The sequence below is a fragment of the Nasonia vitripennis genome, assembly GCF_009193385.2.
Source record: "Nasonia vitripennis strain AsymCx chromosome 1 unlocalized genomic scaffold, Nvit_psr_1.1 chr1_random0015, whole genome shotgun sequence".
Classification (NCBI taxonomy): domain Eukaryota; kingdom Metazoa; phylum Arthropoda; class Insecta; order Hymenoptera; family Pteromalidae; genus Nasonia; species Nasonia vitripennis.
This window is the reverse complement of record NW_022279604.1, coordinates 332,146-355,618: the sequence shown is the minus strand read 5'-3', so window position 1 is coordinate 355,618 and position 23,473 is coordinate 332,146. Positions and strand designations below refer to the sequence as shown.

General features: G+C 37.2%; 3 protein-coding genes and 1 long non-coding RNA gene across 9 annotated transcripts in view; 2 read left to right on the top strand and 2 right to left on the bottom strand.

The window, feature by feature from the left end:
- The first annotated feature begins 1,846 nt into the window (after positions 1-1,846).
- On the top strand, positions 1,847-8,229 carry LOC100114164 (endoplasmin). Its single transcript, XM_001599232.6, has 4 exons — positions 1,847-4,970; positions 5,073-5,162; positions 5,340-5,946; positions 6,042-8,229. Exons 1-4 carry the CDS (start codon positions 4,925-4,927, stop codon positions 7,669-7,671), a joined length of 2,373 nt encoding a protein of 790 aa, XP_001599282.1. The 5' UTR covers positions 1,847-4,924; the 3' UTR covers positions 7,672-8,229.
- On the bottom strand, positions 7,376-8,588 carry LOC116416060. Its single transcript, XR_004226562.2, has 2 exons — positions 8,407-8,588; positions 7,376-8,322 (listed from the first exon to the last, which is right to left on the bottom strand). It is a non-coding gene; the product is annotated as an uncharacterized LOC116416060 (long non-coding RNA).
- Positions 8,589-8,690: 102 nt separating this feature from the next.
- On the top strand, positions 8,691-19,105 carry LOC100114205 (constitutive coactivator of PPAR-gamma-like protein 1 homolog). 6 transcript variants are annotated; one of them, XM_031922397.2, is made up of 16 exons: positions 8,691-9,170; positions 10,062-10,430; positions 10,521-10,693; positions 10,774-10,887; positions 10,992-11,138; positions 11,213-11,573; positions 11,677-11,928; positions 12,016-12,399; positions 12,483-12,621; positions 12,704-12,829; positions 12,923-13,040; positions 13,124-13,424; positions 14,412-14,665; positions 16,303-16,437; positions 16,525-16,625; positions 16,789-19,105. In XM_031922397.2, exons 2-16 carry the CDS (start codon positions 10,223-10,225, stop codon positions 16,928-16,930), a joined length of 2,955 nt encoding a protein of 984 aa, XP_031778257.1. In that variant the 5' UTR covers positions 8,691-9,170; positions 10,062-10,222; the 3' UTR covers positions 16,931-19,105. The 6 variants fall into 6 exon arrangements, with proteins under 6 accessions (XP_031778257.1, XP_031778261.1, XP_031778259.1 ...); XM_031922399.2 differs by having other exon boundaries at positions 8,731-8,953; XM_031922398.2 differs by having other exon boundaries at positions 8,834-9,096.
- Positions 18,413-23,473, bottom strand: part of LOC100114249 (nardilysin) — a 25,774-nt gene continuing 20,713 nt past the window's right edge. Inside the window, exons 17-18 of the mRNA XM_031922417.2 lie at positions 22,931-23,414; positions 18,413-22,855 (exon numbers count right to left, since the gene is read on the bottom strand). Of these exons, the coding sequence (XP_031778277.1) occupies positions 22,695-22,855; positions 22,931-23,414 (645 nt within the window). The 3' untranslated portion in view covers positions 18,413-22,694. The remainder of the gene's footprint in view (positions 22,856-22,930; positions 23,415-23,473) is intronic.

The following is a 23,473-nucleotide window of genomic DNA, read 5'->3' as shown; positions in this document are numbered from 1 at the left end:
TCAAGTGCAATAAGGACTTTTTACGTGAAACCATCGGTACCATCCGGATGGTAGCACCTGTAAGGCCACTTATTTTTATCAATTTTTATAGCGTCATTTAATAACGTCATGTTTTTCAACAGGGAGGTCGCTAAACGCCGTGTAAAACGGAACCATTTAAGTCAAGTGTATCGTATAAAATTGTATAGCACAGACTGCTTAAATCCGCAAGTCTCGCGTATTCGTGACTAAAGTAGTCCTTATTTAGTCACAGATAGGCGTGACTTAACAGCGGATTTTAGCCACACTGTGCTATAAAACTCATTTTTTTTAGTTTTCGATTTATTACTGAAAAAATAAGTTGTCAAATCACTTGAAATTTTTATGGAACGTTTGACACGTGACCCATCGACATGATTTTTTTCGTGAGTTTATGCGATGTTTAGTTTCAGAGATATGAATCGATACGATGCCCAGGAATTTTTTGGCACGCCGTCGAAAAAAATTTCGGACGCTTTTGAAATTTAAAAGTTTTGAAATTTTCGTCTTGGGTTATTGGGTTACGGAGAAGCTGACCCAGCCACGGCAAGTTCACCTTGTCGATTAATAAACAACAAGTTTGAACGATCAACACGAGGAATTTTTAGGATTTTTTAATAATATAATTCATATTAGGTAATAAAGTATTCTGCAAGCTTTACGTTTTAAAGGTTAAAGTGCTGCTAGTCTTTATTGGCGATATGTTGCTCGTGCTCTCGAGGAGATTTTGGAGCAGTAGGCCGTTCTCGGTGCTACATTTAGTGCGAATCCCGGGCCGTCGTCGTTTTTTTATGCATCATCTGCGCAATGCGCATGTTTTGAGGGGAATGCAGATAAGACTGCAATAAAATTAGATTGCGCTCGCATTCACAGAAGCTGACAACCTGCGTTCAGACAACCGCCAGTCGTGCGCGACCAGGGCGAACGTGACGAGGGCGAACGCGACGGGGGCGAGCTTTGTTTATTAATCGACAAGGTGAACTTGCCGTGGCTGGGCCAGCTTCTCCGTAACCCAATAACCCAAGACGGAAATTCAAAAATTTTTAATTATTTATTAAAAATAAAAATTACAGAAAAATGCTATAAATATGGTAGTTCCATAATGGGACTTTTGCCTCGCAACTCGGAAAGCCGTCTAGAATTTAGTAAAAATTTCAAAAGCAGCTTTCCGCCCCAGCAAATTTCGCCCCGAAAATTTTGTCGACGTCCTGCCAAACAATTACTGGGCATCGTATCGATTCAAAAAAAAAAAAAAAACTACTGGAAGGTAGGCCATGATCTACTCTTCACCGTACAACAGTTAAAATAATTCTTTAAATGGCAATTAGGATCTCTGCCATGCTATATCGAAATCTGAATTTACTAATTCCGTAAGAAAATTTCTGTCTAAGGCTAATGTAAAAAATCAATGTATTTTTGGGGATTTTAATATTGATATAAGGGATATATATTATGACAAAATTGGTTTAGCTGAAAAGACAATTGCTCAAGAATTTTTGAATAATTTTTTTGAAAATGAATATACTTCATTTTTTCGAGGAATCACAAGACCATCTCAGAACAGTGAGAACGGTACGTGCATAGACAATTGTTTCGCCAAAGTAAGAAATATCGAGTTGGAGTCTTTTAAGTTAAATATTTCGTTCAATGATCATTACTCACTCTTTATAAGTATTAACAAATTCAAAATACAACTAGCGCGCCACTCGCGGCCTTACGGTCGCGTTGGCTTGCCGCCTTGCATCGCGTTTTGCGCATAAGGCACGACCGCTGACGCTCGCGCTTCGCGTAGTTCGTAATGCCTGCCGGTGCTTATACAGTATTATCCTGTTGTTTTTTTTCAATATTGTTGCCAAAGTTTTGATTGGTATTCTTCTGGCGGTCATCAAAACTACTGGAAAATTAGTAACTTATTTGTATTTGTATCAATTGTTTATTTTTCTTTCTAGATATTCTTAAAATATATCTTATTTTAATTTTATTCTATTGTAATTTCAGATAAATAATACAACACTTTCGTATCGCAGTTTTCAAGAGGAAGTAAACAAAAGGATGATATTTCGTTTGTAGGATTTCAATTAGAATATTAGAAAATTGATTGTTTAGGTATTTAGCATAGTTTAGAGGGATGTAGTAAGCTACTCGGAGCAATAAACTTCAATCTAAGCAATTTTCTTTATTGAGTTTAGGTTTTTCTAGTTCAGTATATACATTATCGAATTTTGAAAGTGAATTGTACTGATTCCCTAAATTATGCATTTTTTATAATTTAATTAAAATGTGGTTTAATTTTGTATATATGTATGAGATAAAGGCCAAAATATAACTTTCAGATTTTAATATTATATCGGAAAATTGCTGAAAATAATTGGGTTGGATGGGGCACCGGAGTTATTATTGAATTTATGTATCAAAAAATGGCTTTTGGGGTTGTGTATGTCAAAAAGTGTTTTAAAAAATGTTTGCCACGGTAAAAAGTTGTATTTTCAAAATGTTTGCAACTTTTACATTTAACGTTTTCATGTAAAACGTAAATCCGTAATGTTTTATGGCAAATAATTGGTTTTTAGCTGTAAAAAATCGATTTTGGGCTGTAAACTCGAGTTATAAGCATTTTCATGATTTGATTTTAAGGGGAAAAAGTTGTATTTTTCAAAGATCTATAACTTTTCCATTTAACTTTTTTTTGTAGAATGCTTAGAATTCGACTTAGAGCTAAAAAGCCGTTTTTAGTGTTTTTTGGAGGAGACCGCATTCACAGGAAAATTTTTATTAAAAAACCGCTTAAAAATCGAACAAATTTTGCCCGCATTTCAAAACGACGTAGAGGATCGGGATAAAAAAATATAGTTTTTTAGCTTTTGCAAAAGGAGACTTCTCCTAAAATTTCAGCCCGATCGGTCGAAAATTGCGTGAGATATCGCATCTCACACATTTTTCGCACACGAAACTATAAGGCACTTCCGTGTCGCGGTCCTGCCTAAAAAAATTACAATCAATCAGCCTGCATTAACGAAGTATGGCAAGTTAATAAATATTGCAAAAAGAGTTGAGTGGGACTCATCGTTACAAATAAACGATCCTAATCAAGCTCCTTTATAAACGAATTAATAAGTATGATCTAAAGCTGTGTTGAAAAAGCAACTGATAACAAATATTCAAATAAAAACAAAAAAGATTCAGTTCCAAAGAAAAAATGGATTACCAAAGCAATATTAATATCCTGTAAAACTGCAGAGATCTTATATAACATATGGAAAAAGAATCCAAGAAATATTAAAATTTAAACTGAAAATGGACTTTAAAAAGTATGAAAATATTTTGAGTAAGGCAATTAAAGATGCTAAGTATAAATACGTAAATAATGCTATTAGAAAATGCAGTGGCAATTCAAGACAGCTTTGGAGCATAATAAATGATAAGTTAGGAAAAAAAAGAAACAAGGAGGATCACTTGATAGTATAAGCCATCAATGTCATAGTTAATGATCAGAAAATTGAGGATAAGACTACTATTGCGAACACTATGAATGAATATTACTATAATGTAGGAATAAATTTAAGCAATCGAATTAAAAAAAAAATGGACTTAGAGCAATTGAAGCTGCCAGTTAGAAACAACTACTCAATTTTTATTAGTCCAACTAATACGTATGAAATTCAAAATATAATTATTGCAATGAAAAAGAAGGCTGGTGGCAAACGCTAATTATTGTGGGATGTACGGAGGTGAAGTGTGAAAGAAAGGCTTAAACTCTTACAATTAGTAAAAACAGTATATTTGAAGTATTGGCTACATCGTCTGCGTTCTGCGCTGGCAGGATTAGAACTAACCCTCCTAGGGGCTGCCGGCCGTACCTGCCCCCTCCGCTTTTTCCGCCGTCCCTCCTATCATAAACTCATAAAACCCTTCTCGCTCGATTCACTCATAAAACCTTTCCTCGGGCTTTCTCCGGTTTATGACATAATCCGCTCTTCCTCTTAAACCTCACGTTCCGTCCCTCGCATCCTTCCTCTCTCATACACATGCGCGCACATACACATACACGCTCTCTATATCACTCCGACATTATTATCACTTAACTTATGTTTTCACCGTATACATATATATTTTTGCAAGTATGCTTTGAAGCGGAATCATATGAATTCAGATTTGAAAAATACTCGAGTGCAGTCATAAGCTAATGTACACACTAGAGTACCTATACCTATTGGATACTGGCGTGTATTTTCGCACGCGACGAAGCTTTCGTATGTTACCACTGCTCTCGAGAACGATCCAGGAAAATCGATATTGATAAAAAAGGAAGAGCGTAGAAGGCTCGAATTCGCGGGCGTCAGTCGCATCAACGAAAACAGATGCTTGTGTATAAGTACGTAATCAGCTCTGTTGGAGCATTTTTCACGGATATGATAAGCGCCCTCGCAGGCTCGGCAGTCTGCGGCCGCTCTGCAGCAGCGCGCGAAGGTTCTGGAAGGCCTGATGGCATCGCAGCAGCCCAAGCCCCAATAGTCGTCGGACATTTGTAATTTGTATGAGCGCCTGCCACCGGCGCGAGCTTCATTGGTCCACGTACGCCGCGTGGGTCGCTGCGATTGGCTCGCTCTCTCTCTCTCTCTCTCTCTCTCTCTCTCTCTCTCTCTCTCTCTCTCTCTGCGCTGTGTGCAGCCGTGTCGGTGTCGCTGCAGGCTATATTCGACCGCAGATAGATATACCTACTAGGCTACTACCATACAGCCGAGCAGCCCATACTCTCCGGAACATCCGCGCTTCTCTCACAGTTATAGGCTCATAGCCGAGCTGTTGTCTCCTGCCGAGTGAGCTTGCGCCCGCAAGCCGTCTGCGTTCACCGCTGCGTACTTTCCGTTGCCGAGCCGCATCTAGCTTCTCCGAGGCTGCCATCGACATGAACAAGCTCGCCTTCGCCGTCGCGGCGCTTTTCCTCCTCGCGGGTAAGCAACTCGCCAACTCTCCTATAACCTTCGCTCGCATTGATCTTACTGCTTAATAGTTCACAATGACGGAGCTCTCATTTTTCCTGCTTTCTCCTGCAGGGTTTGCCGCTGCGGAGGACGACTTCATCGACGAGAGCATCGGCACCGTCGAGACTGATTTCGGCGCCAGCCGAGAAGCCCTCAGGACAGGTACGTCACAGTTTCCTCCCTTTCCTCGCTGCTCGCCTTGAGAATTTTTCTTTTAATTTTATTTTTCTCGTACCTCATAAGTACCTACAAGTGCAGGGGGTACCTCTCACCTACCTAAGTCTTATAAGTATGTTCTAACGTACAACGCACGCCTTCCGCGGCGTTTTCCCATTGCAGACGACCAAGTTGTGCAGAGAGAGGAGGAAGCCATCAAAATTGATGGCCTCAATGTCGCCCAGATTAAGGAACTGAGGGACAAGGCTGAGAAGTTCAACTTCCAGACCGAAGTCAATCGCATGATGAAGCTCATCATTAATTCTCTGTACCGCAACAAGGAGATCTTCCTCCGAGAGTTGATCTCGAACGCGTCTGACGCTATTGACAAGATTCGCTTGCTCTCCCTCACGGACAAAAACGTGCTGGAAACCAATGAGGAGCTCTCCATAAGGATAAAGGCGGACAAGGCCAATAAAATACTCAGCATCACCGATACCGGCATCGGTATGACCAAGCAGGATCTCGTCAACAATTTGGGCACCATCGCCAAGTCCGGCACTGCCGAATTTCTGGGCAAAATGCAGGACGCGTCCAATGCTCAAGAAATGAACGACATGATAGGGCAGTTTGGTGTTGGATTCTACTCTGCCTTCCTCGTCGCCAATAGGGTAGTCGTCACCACCAAGCACAACGACGACAAGCAGTACATCTGGGAATCTGACAGCGCCAGCTTCAGCATTGTCGAGGATCCTCGAGGTGACACTCTCAAGAGGGGAACGACCATCAGGTAAATTTACTCGCGATCGCTTTATACGCTTTTTACAAACGAAAACTTTTTACCTCTCTTCTCGCTCGATTAATCCAAATAATTATTCTCTCCAGCTTGCACATGAAAGATGAGGCTTCCGACTTCTTGGAACAAGACACCATCAAGAATCTCATCAAGAAATATTCACAGTTCATCAACTTCCCCATCTACTTGTGGAACAGCAAAACCGTCCAAGTTGAAGAGGAGGAAGCGGAAAAGGCTGATGTTGAGGGAGACAACGAGAAAACCGAAGAAGAAAAAGAAGAAGAAGAAGAAGATGCCAAGGTAGAGGAAGCTGGCGAGGAGAAAGAGAAGAAGAAAGTTAGCAAGACCATCTGGGATTGGGAATTGCTGAACGACTCCAAACCAATCTGGACTCTGAAACCATCTGACATCACTGATGACGAGTACAATGAATTCTACAAGGCACTGACCAAGGATGCTCAAGAACCATTGGCCAAGGTTCACTTCATTGCTGAAGGAGAAGTCACCTTCAAGTCATTGCTGTTTGTTCCCAGAGTTCAGCCAGGTGACAGTTTCAACCGCTATGGAACAAAGGATGATAACATCAAGTTATACGTCAGGAGAGTCTTCATTTCTGACAAATTCAACGATTTGATGCCAAACTATTTGGCTTTCATTCAGGGTATCGTTGACAGTGATGATCTTCCACTTAATGTTTCTCGTGAAAATCTGCAGCAGCACAAGCTCATTAAAATCATTAAGAAGAAACTGGTTCGTAAGGTCCTGGATATGATCAAGAAAATTCCCAAAGAAGACTACCTTGACTTCTGGAAGGAATACAGCACAAACATCAAATTAGGTGTTATCGAAGATGCTCAGAATCGCGCTAGGCTTTCAAAATTGCTCATGTTCCGTACTTCTGCTCAAAATGAGCCTACCAACCTGGCTGACTACGTTTCCCGCATGAAGCCAAACCAACAGCACATCTACTACATAGCTGGGGCTTCCATTGATGAAGTTAAAAAGTCTCCATTTGTTGAACGTCTCCTGAAGAAGGGATACGAAGTCTTGTACTTGGTTGAAGCTGTTGACGAATATGCACTTTCGTCTATCCCAGAATTCGATAGCAAGAAGTTCCAAAATGTTGCCAAGGAAGGCTTCTCGCTCGACGAGGGAACCAAAGCTGCGGAGAGAAAGCAAAAGCTGGAAAGCACTTTTGAGCCCCTTATCAAGTACCTGAATGACAAGCTCAAGGACCACATTAGCAAAGCTCAAGTATCAGAGCGTTTAACTGACTCCCCTTGTGCTCTTGTGGCCAGCATGTTTGGATGGACTGGAAACATGGAAAGGCTCGCAATCTCTAATGCTCACCAAAAGAGCGATGATCCTCAGAAGACTTACTATTTGAACCAAAAGAAAACTCTGGAAATCAATCCACGTCATCCTCTGATTAGAGAACTACTGCGAAGGGTTGAGCAAGATGCAGAAGACAAAATAACTCAGGATATGGCTCAAATGATGTTCCAAACAGCAACTCTAAGATCAGGCTACATGCTGAAAGAAACTGCAAGCTTTGCTGAAAATGTTGAACAGCTTATGCGAAAAACGTTGGGGATTCCATTAGATGAGGTTCCAGAAGAAGAAGAAGATTTACCAGAAGATGTTAATGAGACTGAAAAAGAATCTGAAATTAATGCCGATGATGACAGAGAGCAGAGTGAAGAACACGACGAACTTTAAAGCGAAGAAGACGTGTAAAATTGACTAAAAACTTTTCTTTGCTATGTTCTACATAGCAAAAATCACAAACTTGAATTTTGGCAGCGTTTAAAGTTGCATATTCTTCTTATTAATACATCAGAGATGATTTTGCATTCTTGCGCTTTTGTTACAGTATGTTTTTTATAAAATCACAGTTGAGTTTTATGCGAAATGTGTGATAAATGAAAACGGCAATTCATATACTTGTATTACTATAATGAATTGAACATTATCTTGTGACTTAAACGCGACTGTGCCCTGTATGTTTGCACATACAATGCTTGAATCAACCTCCAATAAGTTGGAGCTTAGAGATTGTGTGCAGAAACTGGTTGATCGTATGATCAATTTATTTATTATTTGATTTGTTCTTCCATCACAAGTCTAATGTTAGTGTGAGATGACAGCATGTTAATAGTGAGATATATTTGCAAAGTGAGAATGTATTTGTATAAAAAAAAATATATATAAAAGATGTTCAAACCATAAACTTACATTTTTGTTGACAATTTTCATTAAAAAATTATAAGTAGTATAGTTATTACGAGTTGGAATCCATGTCTGTCCACCTGGACAGAATTTGATTATTTACAGGTCGGAATAAATATTCGTTTTGAAGATAAGCGTTCTCTATAACAATTTTGACGAGTCAATCGATATAAGTACACCCATTCAAATATCGTAAAAAGAAAAGAGAAGTTTCAAAATCTTTACCTCCATATTATTTATAAGAACAACAAAATGTAAATGGCAGTTAGTACGGCGGCGGCGGTGCCACATTTCCGTATATTTGAATCTATACCTATACATATAAGTATGTCCATTGTCCACCGTCGGCACCGTCGAACTCGCGCACGTATACTTATACCTATATACGAGTCACGAGTCACGACCTGCTATAGCAGGTATAGACACCTACACAGACATTATGACGTGTAGCACACTCATATATATATATATATATATATATATATATATGTAGCATCAGTATACAGTATACGGAATAGAATAGGCTAGCGAGTAGGCGAGCACCAGTCATACAGTGCAGGGGCTACAGCAAGTAGTCATTTTGTAAAAGTAATAGGTATAAGCGCGCGCGAGCGCTACGTACGTCACATGCGAAAAAAGAGCGCTGCAGGTCTCTGGACTCTACTCTAGTATTCTAGCGCGAGACTGGCAGTGGCAACTGGCGAGTCTGGCAGTATGGGTCTATAGGCTGCAGAAAGCAGTAGAGGAGCAGAGCCGCGGCCGTATTTACCGTGTATGTACGGCAGTGTATACATATATAGCAGATAATTGATATAGCTGCCACTGCTGCTAGTCGGCTCGCGTCCCGAAACTCCCGAACAAGATACTGACTGACCGTGACTACTGTCGTCGCCGAGTGTTCACACTTTCACAGTGGTAGTAGTAGCTCAATTTTGGCTCTGGTGTTTGCATGCATATGTAGGAGACAGGATGATTTGCCTCGAGTCGAGGTGAGTAGCTGCACTGCTCGAACGTCCCAAAGCCAACCCTCCCTGCATGCGCGCGGAGTACTTTCGACTCGCAAACATCTTGCAGTCCTTGCAGAGATCGTCGGCGCGGCCCCGTTCGATTATACACGCTGCGAACTGGCCGATACGGACCGCCGCGGCCGCCTTCTCATCATACCTATAGCTCATAGAGTGCCGGCTCCACGCCCTGGAACCGCGCGTCCTCTCTCTCTCTCTCTCTCTCTTTCTTAGTTCCTTGTGCCCTCAGTCAATGGCGGCAACTACGCGCCGACTCTTCTCTCTCCTCCGCGCTCAACCGGGACAACGGCCGACCGCGACGGAGAGCTTTCTAGCCGGTGGCACAGCATGAACTTGGCAGTCGCGGTTGTGAGTGTCGGCGCAAGCTCTCGCGGGCGAACGCCTGATCCAGACTTCCAGTGAGTCCGGAGTTATCCGCGCGCCAACGACCCCGGCCCCCAGCACATACCTATATATAGGTACTTGTGTGTGTTAGATAATTCATGACGGCGGCGGCGGCGGCGGCTCCAATTACGCCAGTCAATTGCAGCAGCCTCCCCAGGCTCCTGCTACCGCAGCTATACTGGCCGACTCGGTGGAAAACGCACGGTGCTGCTTCCCTCTTGTCCACGCTCATTAGCCACTCTTGGCGCTCTCGCGTGGACTCGCGGGCTCACAATTTAGCCTTAATAGGCTAAAGTCACTTGTGTAAAGATGAAAAGAGAGTCAAAGCTTCATTGTAAAGAGCCAAGCGCATGAAACAAACTGTGTTTGGCTGCACCCATTATCTCGCAGTCAGCGACAACCCAGTTGATAAATCTTGACCTCTTCTTGCACCTGTCACAATCTGCTCGGTCTAACTTGACAAATTTTCAGATTCTGGCTGGATAGATCAAAATTGGAATTATTCACCTACTAAATCATTTGAAAGTTTCCGCCAAGTTCTTGGAAGCTAAATTACTGCTTCTCCAAAATTCCATCCGTTTGGGACTATTGGACAATTCAGCTTGGTGCGTGTACACGATCTCTGCAGCAAAATGAACATTCAGGCTCTGCAAATTGTTCTGGATAGCAACTCAGTGCCAGGAGCATCGGTGCCTGTTGATTTGTTGAAGGTGGCTCGTAGTATCATCCAGAAGCAGCGCAATCGTAATGGCAAGGGACAAATGCTCTCCAATGCTAAATTGCGTCTAGTGCTAGATGGAGAATGTTGTCTTGATAGACTTTACGGTGGCTACTTTTCAGGTATGCATGTACTTTGCTTGCTGCCTTGGTTAATTTTTGTTAACCACAGTACAAATCTCTAAATTATTAATGCATGATCAATACTTACAGACTGGGCCTGTGGTGGACAATGGAATCGAATGATACAGTTCCTTGAAGTCTTTATACAAGCCAGTAAAGCAGCTGGTCTAGAATTGGCTGTATTTTTTAATGGTTCTCAAGAATCTCTAAGACGGGCAGAGTGGATTCAAAATCAATTGAGTGCTCGACAAAAAGTTAACAATGTGAGTTCACATTATTTTGCTAAACTACAGTTTATGCCTTATCAATCAATGATGAATTCACAATCTTTGTTCCATTGCAGGTATTGAAGCACATAGCGACCAAGGGGACACCCCCACCAAAAATTTGGTGGATTCCTCCCGCATGCTTAAGAACAAGTTTACGAATGGCTCTTAGACATTTAAATGTCACAGTTGTGAGTATACACACTGATAATCTATAATTAAATTACTGCTAGTGTGCGTGTGTGTGTATGCATGCATATATTAACATGATTTTTAATGTTTAATGTTTACTTAGATAAGTAGTACAGATGATCATCATCAAGAAGTAATTGCTTTTTGTCGAGAAAGTAGTTATCATGGTCTAATTGCTGACGATGCAGAATATGCAGTTTTTGATCCTCCAAGGTATTTTTCATCAGAACAACTAAAATTGACATACAAGGTTTGTCAACTGTTATCGTGATTTTTTTTAATTCTCAAATTGATTTCATTAATTTAAAAGATTTTATTTTTCAGGGGTCCCTTGATACAAAAGAGTATTTGACTAGTGAACTTTTAAAAGGATTAAATCTTCAACCAGAAAGGTTGTGCATCTTAGCAGCATTGCTTGGAAATCATATATTAACAGAATCCGATTTGGCTGACTTTTACAAAAAAATTAATCCAAATCCTAATAAAATAAATGTGGATCAATCTATAAGAGCAATAGCAAACTTTGTCAAAGATTTGCCTTCAATTGAACTTGATGATGTGGCACAACAAGTATTTGGCTCTCCAACTGATCCAAAATGTTCAATTTTCAAACAATCAGTACAATATTATGTCAATGGAACAAAAGATGGCTTTTTACATTACAAGCCAATAAAACCAACCAAAGGTAAGCTCAGCATCACTATTTAATTTAGTTCTCTCATATTGGTTGATGTCATTAAAATTACTTGTTTTTTATAAAAAAAAAAAAAAAAAAAAAAAAAAAATAGATGAAGTTCAAAATGATCAAATTCAGTCAACCACTTCTGATGTACCTTCGACTACTGAAGATGAAACGACGAATATGTCAACATCGCGTTTTGCATCTGAAACAGCTGAAAGTGAACAAGAAAGTTTGAACGTGTATAAAGAGGCTACTGCAAATGCCAAAGCTGCACCTCAGATTGTTATTGAACCACCTGCTTCTGGTGTACAAGGTTCTGCCGATGATGCCAATAATAGCCGGACTGAAGAAGAGCAAAGTAAGTCGACCAAAATTGAGAGAACATTTGTAAATTTAACCAAAGTCATCATTTCTTTTTAAACTTGTGTGTGTGTAAATTTAATAGGTAACGGGCATTCAACGGTTAATGGCACTCACAATCTTTTAATCAGCTCGTCTAGTTCAAGTAGTAGCTCTTCAGCAACTTCACCTTCTCACATAAATGTAGAACAAATTAAAGAAACGGACAAGTCTACTACAATACCAATCACTGTACCAGAAGTAATGCGCACGGCTTCAGAAAGGCATCAGAAAGGATTAATGTCTCCTTACATTTATCAGATACTTGCAAATGGTGAAATCAAGTTACCGGTATTGCTAGAAGATGAAAATAATAAGGAGTTTTCATCGATTCATGTTATATATAGACCAGTCAGACAAATGGTCTATGCTATTTTGTTTAACTTACATCATCGTTTATATTTAGCTACTAAAAGTAAAGAGAAAGGAGGTTAGTAAACAACATTATTAAAACCAAAATGTTTAATGCAATATCAAAATAGATTCAAATAAATGAAATATTTTTTTTTATAGAAACAGACAAAATCGAAGTGTCAGACGTTATTGTCAAAGAATGGGTTTGGTCTAAATCAAATCCATTCCAAACGCCGGAGTTAGTCAAAGCTGAACAAATAGGTTGGGGTGTTCCAACAATTCAACGATTGTGGTTTGGGTAAGAATAGGAAAATTTTATTTTTTAATTAAGTCCTTGATGGACAATAATTGATTTGAAACTATAGAATAAATTTGTTTAGTACTGGCATCGATGATAAGAGGCGTCGCCTAAGAGGATTTTTAACATGCATGAGGTCTGATACTCCACTCATGCTGAATACTGCCTATGTGCCGCAACATTTATTGGTTATGGCTTGTGTATTGAGGTATAATGTATTTTAATAAACCATGCACATACATACATTCATTGTAAAAATTAAACTTCAAATTACATGTATTATTATATTTTTTCTTTTCAGATACATCATGACATTTTCTGACAAAACAAAAATATTACGACGACAGGAACTAGATGCCTTTATTGTTCAAGCATTTTCACCAGAACTGATGAATGCTCAATATCTACAAGACTTGCAGGTATGTTTACACTATAATTGCTACTCGGTAATCTATGAGCTTTATTTAAAAATATACAAATTTTTCTCTTTTCTGCTTTTTAGATATCTCTTGTAACTACTCGAGGAGTGCAATTAGCCAGTCTTTTTATGGCTGGCGTAGAGACAGCCCTCTTAGCGAATGATGCATGCGGAGCACCCATTCCATGGTTAATGTGTTGTCCTTGGTTGTACTTTGATGGAAAGCTCTTCCATCATACTTTAGCACGTGCGACTGTTGCTAAAAATCTATTGGACCTATGTGGTGGCAATATTGATCGTGACCTCAAAGTTGAAAGAATGCGCAAAGCTATTCTCGAAGGAGTCAACGTTGTTTTTGCTCGACCGTTGCCTCCTATTACTCAAGGTAATTTGTGACCTTAAACATTTTTAGAATAAGATTAAAAATCACGTATAAAATTGACATAGTGAGCCCTCATGTAATCAACACAAATTTTACAAACAATGATTTTTTTAATTGGAGTACCAAATACACGTTACTTGTTGAACTATGAAAATTATACTTTCAATATGTCTACGTGTATTACTCAAATTCTCTTCCATTTGTTTATTTTGCATTTCGAAGTTGAACTTTTAATCGATTTGCTATTGAATGGAAGGAGATAACTGCAACTAATTGCTTCGTCTTATCATGAATTCAATGGTACTGCGAATCTCGAAGTTGAAACAAATATTTTAAAATCTCTGAAAATATATTTTTTTTAGTATGTTATCATGATACAATATAAGTGGCATAAGTAACTCCTTACGGCACAGCGTATATTAATACTCGAGCGTAGCAAGAATAACGACTTATGATACGAGTATCGCATAATAGTATATTGTGTACCAAGGGCGTAAAGTGGGCTTTTTTAGGCCGAGTGTGGATTTTGCAGTACGAGCCGCAGACGAGTACTGCAAAATCCACGAGGCCAAAAAGCTCACTTAGCCCTTGGTGCACACCATATTTTATGTAACGCGCGGACGTATTTTCGCGTTTTTTCGTACGTGTTAAGAGGGACTGATGTGACTATTTTTTGACACGGCAACCGTGCTCTTGTCTTGTTCAAACATTATATAAAATAAATAAATAATGCAAATTTATCAAAATCAACTTTTTTTTTAAATTACAAAAAAAAAATTTGCGGGCAATAAAGGCCATTATTGCCCGCTGTTTGAATATGCGGGCAATAAAGGTTTTTATTGACCGCTAAAATAACTTTTTTGCCCGCCGGTCAAAAAAGAGTCACTTTAGTCCCTATTAATAGGTACGAAAAACGCGAAAATCGTTCGCGTGTTACATAAATATTTATATTGTACTTTTTATATTGCTGGATAAAAAAAACATCCGCAGGAATTCGAATTGCTCCACCACAGGCGATACCACCAGCAGGCTGCCCAATAACACCTGATGGTTTGATGCGCAGTAGAGGTGGTGCCGTTGTTGGTGCACCCCAGCGCAGCCTCATGCGACGACCTATTCCGTCTCGAGGAGGTCAGCTTGAAATCGCTGGTGTGGTCGTCGGTTCGTGGGGCCCAAACTTTGGTCAACCTGGCAGAATCCCTCAACCACTCCAAGGAGGGCCCCAAAGACGTATTCCACCACAGGTAGGGTCAAATTTGTATATATATATATTGTTGTGAGCGAGCCTGAACGTTGCGCGATTCGAACACCAAGAATCGCGCATAGCGACCTTAGCAACGAGATCAACGACGTCGCGGATGTTATTGTTTATGTTTAGTCTGGTTCTGTCAGCTGTTGAGAACAGTTGTGTTTACGTTTGAATAAAGAGTCTGAGTTCAAGAGTGATTTTCTATAAATAACGTGTTGTTATTTTTATTATCCGAACCCGGTCATAACATTTTGGGGGCTTGTCCGGGATGGTTTATTCAAACACATGGAAGAACTGAACACCATGAAAGTCGTATATATTCAACTGGATTTTTGGCAATGGATTAACTCACGGATCGCTGAAGAATTGGACATTTTTCTACTACGAAAAATAAAAGAAGAAGCAAACCAGAATATTACTCAATTGAGTGATATTATCTTGAACGAAACACAACTTCAGGATGAAACTGAAGAAAAAGTAAAAACGGAGAATGAATTGAAACATCAACAGCTAGTTGAAGTAAACTTGGAGCGAAAACAAACACCTGGTCTACAAGCTGATCAAATAGCTAATGAAGAGTTAGCGGAGCAGCGCCTTTCAATCCTTTTACTCATAAACAACTGTGACCGTTTGCTTGCAAAGCAAAAAGATCTTCGACATCAATTTCAACATCTAAGTCTTTCCCAATTTATAAACACAGAGGAATGTGACCAAATTGAACCGGCTAATGAAGACTGCTCTGCTCACGGTTCTTTTGAGCCATGGTTTTTCCCGTGAGCGCGACAGTGAATACCGGAGCAGGGACTTGAGGAGAGGTTCCATGGCGCGTCAACTCCCCACTCATGTCCGAAGAAAGAATTAGACTGATGATGAATTCAACCGCTTGATGCTTGAATTCGAACCAGCTTGGATGGCTGGATCGTTTGTGATTAATCAGTTTGGATGACTGATTAAATCGATTGATTGTTTGTTCCTAGAAGTGATGATTGGAGCCTGCACCTGTAAGCGCCGCTCGGTAACTTGATACCTAGGTGGGGTCAAGGTAGAGGACGTTGGTCAGATCCTGGAAGTCATCATTGGAATAGAAGAGGTTTATTGTTCAAGAGACGGATCCGTCTTAGTCCTGTTAATTGATGATTGGAATGACGTCTGTAAGCATTGCTCGGTAACTTGATGCCTAGGATGGGTCAAGGTAGAGGATGTTGATGTCAGTTCCTGTAAGTCATCATTGGATTGTAAGAGGATCAACCCGCTTGAAGAATGGATGGTTATGATTGTCGGGACGACAATCTGAAAAGAAGAGGGCAATGTTGTGACCGAGCCTGAACGTTGCGCGATTCGAACCCCAAGAATCGCGCATAGCGACCTTAGCAACGAGATCAACGACGTCGCGGATGTTGTTGTTTATGTTCAGTCTGGTTCTGTCAGCTGTTGAGAACAGTTGTGTTTACGTTTGAATAAACAGTCCGAGTTCAAGAGTGATTTTCTATAAATAACGTGTTGTTATTTTTATTATCCGAACCCGGTCATAACAATATATATATATATATATATATATATATATATATATATATATATATATATATATGTGTGTGTGCTCTCTTATTTAATGGTTTTCTCTTTTTGTTTTAGGTGACGTCAATTGGCGGACCAAAGTACAATCTTCGACCACTCAATACACTTGGTGTTCGTCCCAACGTTTCAATGACACGAGGCAACGGACGCACGCAAGCTCCCAGTCGTGGCGGCAAGAAGACGCAAATGAAGGTGCCCACTGCTATTTGATAGAATTCCGTTAATCAACATTTGTTGTTATCGGCCCGTGTTCTATAATATGTTCGCGTATACTTTAAGGTTACTTCAAAAAAGATGGATACTTTTAAAAAAGCAAATTATTATGAAATGAAAAATGGCGCAGGGAGAAAAGCTAGCAACGCCGTTACTAGTGGACTTTCGTAAGTGTTAACCTTTCTTTTAAAGCCAAAACGACAAATCAATTATATGCTAAGTCAAAGAAAATCATTGAAAAATAAAAAAAATTAACATTTGATAGACGCGAGCGCGGAACAAATCCAAGATTAACGAACAACTCTTAACGAAAAAAATTGAATCTTACAGGAATACGTTTGCAAATCTTAAATTGACCAAGGAAGTCCTTAAAATACAAGATCAATTCAATGTTTCGGAAAACGGTAAGGGCGTCGTGAATGGTCAAGGTGACGCGTTTAAAAACGCCGCTCACCTAGTAGAAAATGATTAGTTGATAACACATTTTAATGAAAAAGTGAGAGAAAAGAAACACGAAAAAAGAAAAAATTATACTCCCGAACGTGACTCAAGACTGTAACCAATCTAGTTGGTGTGTTAGCTGAACCGTTGGTCAATTTCCCGTATCTTACGATTTTAGCTTTAAAAGCCTACCGGAGATGAGCATAGATAGTTTGTAATAGAGAGCAAATTACGAGTTTAACGGTTCAGTATACATAATTACTGACTACGGTGGGGCCAAAACGTAATAGAAACAAAAAGAAAACTGTAGCGCTATCACGGATGAGGCGCAAAATTTAAGTTTACTGTCAACTAACACAACACGTGTCCTCACTGCCAAAAAGTACCACACTCTAAAAAAAATTCAACAGTAAGAGTTTGAAGTAAAAAATTAAAGATAGAAAAACAGAAAATAATGAAAGTCATGCTTATGCTGATGGGGCTGCTCCGTTTGCACCATCGTGGAAATGTACTCCGACTGATTAGGGTATGCATGCACTAATTTTACCAGCAAGAACGAGTCGTCAACGCTATAGATGATTAATTAACTTAAGGAGCGTGATTATTTTTTTTACGATGAAAATATATATTTTCCGGTATTATATGAAATGCTCACATCGGTCGTTTCGACAGCCCATTCCAAAATACTCGTGCTTTTGTGTCTTAAACTCAACGCATAAAGCGGAAGTCGCGAATTAACGATTTCAATGCGGGACGGACTGTCGAGTACAGATCCGAGCGCATGGAGACTGATGCTTTTCATATAAGTGAAATATATATATTTATACATGATTTAGGTTAGAGTTCTCGTAGATATACTGTACGTAAGTTATATGCGTTCGTATAAAAGCTATACGTAGCGCAAACTGAAACTAATCCTCTCGTGGAGATGAATGAAATTGTATGACGAAAATGCTGTCTTAATCTTTATTCTTTTTAAGAAACTTGTCGAGTCAGAAAAAGGAAGAAAGCGAGAGCTAGCAAACGAGTGAGTGAAGACAACTGTATATAAAGACGATGTGATTATAGTTTTATATACGTATGCATGATTATGTACGTATAAGGTACGTGAGCGCGCGCGGGCCGCGCCTAACAACTAATATGTCCATCAAGTACGATAATTGATACAGAATTGATTCTTAAAGGAAATCGATCATGTTGCGTTTAAATAAGCTAAAGCGAGAACGTGTCGCGGACGCGGTCCGCGCGCACGGGCAAGTCCTGAAGTATAGATGAATACATATAGGATATACACATAATAATATATTTATTTGCATTTGCGTTCGGGATTTTATGAATGAATGTTGGTGTAAAAGAAAGGCTGCTGCTTGTTATGTATGTGCGTTTACGTTGCGGAAGCTGAACGTATAACGAATTTTGCCACAAGTTGATTTGGTTATGTAAACTGGACGATTATTTGCTTTCGGCGTGTATTTCTCAGTATATTACGGCTTACCATTTATTTTTTCATAAATTTTTGTATACTAATTCTTCTAATGAAGCAACTTTACTTAAGATTGCTTGATGGACGTTGTGTATTACACACGAGTAAACGTCATTTTTTCATATTTTTTTAACAGCACTTTTCGTGTTAGTTCAGCGATCCATAATTGTTGTACATACATTAAAGGCAAGCGCAAGGTAGTAATGAAACGATCAATGTATATATAACATGCTCTTGGGTGTGTTGATCACGCACCAAGTTTATAAATGAAATATGATTATGTTGATGAATTTAATTTAACATAAAAGTAGCCAAAATAGTTTGGCAAAAAGTCATCATCGCTATATCGCAAAGCACTCTTTTTATATTGACAAAAATAAAGGCCGGTGAAGATGAGTAAAAAGCAAAAAGGATAAAAAGATAATATAATGACAACATTATAAACACGATTTGATGGAATAAAGGATTTAATTACAGGATAGAAAAATGTGGTGCGTTGAGAAAATACGAAAAATAAACATTTATTGGATTAATATAATGAAAGATGTCAAGTACAGAAAGACAGAGACAATGCTATATTTTTGTAGATCTGTTATCGCGACTAAATGCATTAAGACAATGAAAAAATGTATAAAATAAAAAATCTAGTAAATGACGTTAGCTCGCGAATTTGAAATATAAAAGATTTAAGGTCAAGAAAACCGAATAAAGCTGATATAAACATTCTGTTGGCAATTCTACTGGTAAAATAAAGTTTTCATGAAATGAGAGCAAAGTCAATGATAACAAATGGCAATTTGATGTAACTGTAAAGCAAAGTGCGATTCATAGCTAAGAAATGTTCTATGAATGATGCTTTTATGCAGTTAACGAACTTTTAAATCTGCTTTGACGTGCTAGTAGTGTAAAACTAAATAATTTCTGATAAAAACGTAAAACTTGAATACGTTGAGATATATTTTTAGTTTTAAAATCTACGAACCGAAAAGTCAGTTAATGTGAGAGTAACCGAACAGCGATATGCAACCTAATAACTTAACAATTGAGCTCTGGAGTGCATGCTACTTCATTAAAACTTCACTAAAACACAGCAAACTGAAGCTTTGTTAAAACTAAAAAAGTGAATGATTTTCATTCTGAAGAATACGAATCTCTTGATACATTACGGTCAAATAAAAAATAACGATATGTACAATTCATAATAAAATCCGACTGAATCAGTTGCCGCAATATCGATATGAAGTATGAAGTCACAATTACAAGATAAATACAAAAATTTTAACCAGAAGCAAATGTTATTATGAACAAAACAAAAAACAATGCTAAAAAAGGAAAATCACGTATTGAAAAAACTCGTGTTGATTGTATCGTTAAATAAAAAGTAACTTGAATCAATAAAAAGGGTTGAAATCCGAAGCGCTTGAACAGCGCCTTAAGCTTTCCACTAAATAGAATTGGGGGCCCACGCGCTCTGCCTATGAATGGTAGTAAGTAAAAAAGTAAAGCATTCGAACGATCGATCGTTTATGTAAAACACTTGTAATGGATTCCTAACATTATATAATACATGTTTAATGAAAAGAAAAAGTAAAAAACTTGCAATTGCACAAGATGTGACGTGACCACATCAAGTACCGATGTTTTTCTTTTCATTGTCTTTCTTGTTTGTTGTATATCATCAAAGTAAATTTTGAACTATTTTTTGCTCTTTAAGAGTTTCGACTAGATTTTTCTTATAAACTGTAGAAAAAATGCATTAAATCGGTTCAGGAGAAATTAAAAAAAAAACTAATAATGGTTATCATTGTCAATCATTGTCCTTGACAAAAAAGGCTAATGCATATATACTTACAGTAAGTTTGGAGATGTAATGATGGGCGCGCGCAAGTAATGATGGGCATTAAGTTCTTCTAGCCGCAGTTGAATTCAGCGTTAAATATTCCCAAGCATATAATAAACTTTTCGTGGGTTTATGGCTTCTTTGGCGTTCTGACGTACGCGTTTCTAAGATTTATTTTTATTTATTTATTTATTTTTTTTTGCCACATTGCCATTTTTTTGTAGTTTTTCTTTTTTTCTTATATTATATATTATAAGTTTTCGCTTATATACATATGTAATTATCAATAAAGTGTAAAAATATGATAGTAATCACAAAATGTATCTAATTAAAAAGTATTGAAAAAGAAAGAAAAAAATCGATCAATCACTATTGATGTAGTTAAAACCATAACGTGGGCCCCATTATTATATATTCTTACTAAATATTACATAACATATATCATATTATTTCTTGTCTTAGCTAAAATGTGAAAAAATAAAACAAGTAAAAACTTCAAAAAGAAAAAAAGTATAAACTGCATGCATGCGCGAGATGATATGCGTTCACCAACTAACTTTAAATATTATTATTTTTATTATTATTTAGTGATTTGCATGACGCGCCAATACATTTCCTAGAATTTTGTTCATTCAAATAAAAAATTGTATCATGTATCGAGTTTTCATTTAGTCGAGTGATAATTACTAATTTTCTTCTAAATGTTTTATTATAAATAGTACTGTAATATTTTCTTTTTGAGTCGACAAATATTTGGTCGTCAGTTACAAAGGAAAGAAGCATTTGCAAAAAACAATATAGATTTCATGTACTTTTCAACATAGATTCAGTGTTATAATACGATGCAAAAAATAAAACAAAAAAAAAGTATCGACACAATAAAATTTGAAAACGCAAAATTTTGTACTTATTCGATTTTATTACCAATTATTGATATTTAATGCACCCGTTGTATGTCTACAGTAAAAACGAGAAAAAAAGATGATAAGTCCAGTACCGCTGCATTTATATTGCGACTGCGTCATTATAAACACATGCTGAGTAATCTACCGTGTATTTTTATTGTTATAAACATGTTATTCCATCTGTGCCTATAGTGTCCAGCGGAGCTGATTCTGCATTAATATTTTGTCTTAGTGGTGATTTTTCGAAACCATATTTGCATTTTTTATAACTTTGAAATCAAGCCAAATAAAAGTTTTTAAGAACATTACGAAGAGACTGTACGTGATTTTACTTTAAAGTCGGTTAGTTTGATGATGGGTATGATTATGTTACGGACAGAGAATCAGCGTTAGCGAAAACACAAGGCAATTCGGAAGATTACTATTCTATAAGAGTGCGTAATATTGCATTAATATAACGAACAAATAAAGGTTCATATTTGGAGCATAGATGATAATGTAAACGTAGTGGCAACTCTATATTATTATTATCAAAGTAAAAGAAGAATGGTAATACTTATTACATGATTACTAACGAAACAAATATTACATGAAAAAAAAAACGCACGTTGATGGATGTTGTAATGAATTAGATTACCAGAATTGCATTAATATTCGATGTAATGTCTACGTTCGAGAAATCGTTATTCACTGGTCGTATGTAGCTTTAGTATTTCGTCAAAGCACGACTTAAGAATAAATTTTGATTTATTTTATTATTATTATTTTTTTTTTCTTGCTTTTTATGCTAGTATTAACTTTAGTTTATAGTATTACCAATGCGAGAATCATTAAAAGATAAAGAAGGAATAAAGTTACAGTTATACACTTCCTAAAATTTAACAAATAAACCAATTTTTTTTCGAATTCGCCACAAAAATCGATTGAATGAACGACTGGTCGATATTTTTGGAAGTAAGATAATTTATTAAAATGTACTGTCATGTCATATAAATAAAATTAAAAAGATGCAGAATATAAGAATTTGTTTATTTCTATTTTTTAATTAAAACAACTATATTTCTATATAATTTTGTTATACGAAATATGAAACCCTGATATATACTTAAATTAGGATGAAAATTGTTTGTTCTAGCATTATTTCACTATTCGCGAATATAAATTAAGTTATTGACTGTGCTCTTATATCATTTGCATAATAATAGCATACGTTTGGTTTTTCTTTTCATCCACAATCAGTAATTTTTGTTGAAAATGAAAGTGAATATTTTTTGGTACCCGATGAGTCCATTACATTATGCTTCAAAAAATCCTCATGCTAATTTTATAATTGATAGTCAAACTTCATTATAAATCAATAATTATCATTTTACTAACCACTCGAACTGTTGATCAAAATTTACTTTTACTAAAATTCGAATATTAAAAGGTTGTTATACAAATAATCAGATTCAGCAAAAGAACAATACAATTTATTAAGCATGTATTTACAAATGTATTAAATTTACAAAATTTGCTAATGCTTTAGTGTATAAAATGCGCAATGTTTATAATTATTTTATTTGCGTCATAAACTTGTATGGCTCGTTTGAGAAAACATAATTAAAGAACTCTTGTAGTCTTCAATATTAGTAATATAATAATTTAATGGTTTCTTTTTCTCACTGCCTTCATCTGTCAAATATCTTATTGAGTATTTCTTTGATTCTGAATCCAAATTGGGATTATCTAGAAAATAAATATTTCTCAATATTTCATCTCGAATTTTAGCAGTAATTATTATTTAATAATTATAATTCTTACCAATTGACTCTTTATCTTTAGATGGATTAGAAATTCCAACTATTTGAACAGTTAATTTCCTGAAGTTTTTTCCATTTATTGTGTGATTATCCAGCCACTGTCGAAGTTCATTAATTGTTACATTGCTTATAGCAGAAATTTCTTTATTGTATCTGTCAAAAATATACTCTTCACGTGTTATTTCAGACCAATTTCTGTTAACTTCTTCCTTCAAGTGTAGATCTGTGCATTGTTTTAATTTAATAAGAGATTCTTTGATGAAACCATACTCTTCATCAGACATCTCTTTTAATGTATTAACTATGTATTGTACAAAGTTTTCAATTCTTTCATCCACATGTTCTGTTGTGAATTTATTAGCTTGAGTGCAAACAGTTATTGAATAACCAAGAACACCATACGTGTCTCTAATCAAACAAAAAACATTGTAACCTAATTGCTCTATTGTTCTTAGTTGATTAAACAACGGTTCTTCCATAATCATCTTGTTTTAAAAAAGGAATGATGTAAATTAATTCATAGTAATTAATAAATAGTCTATTT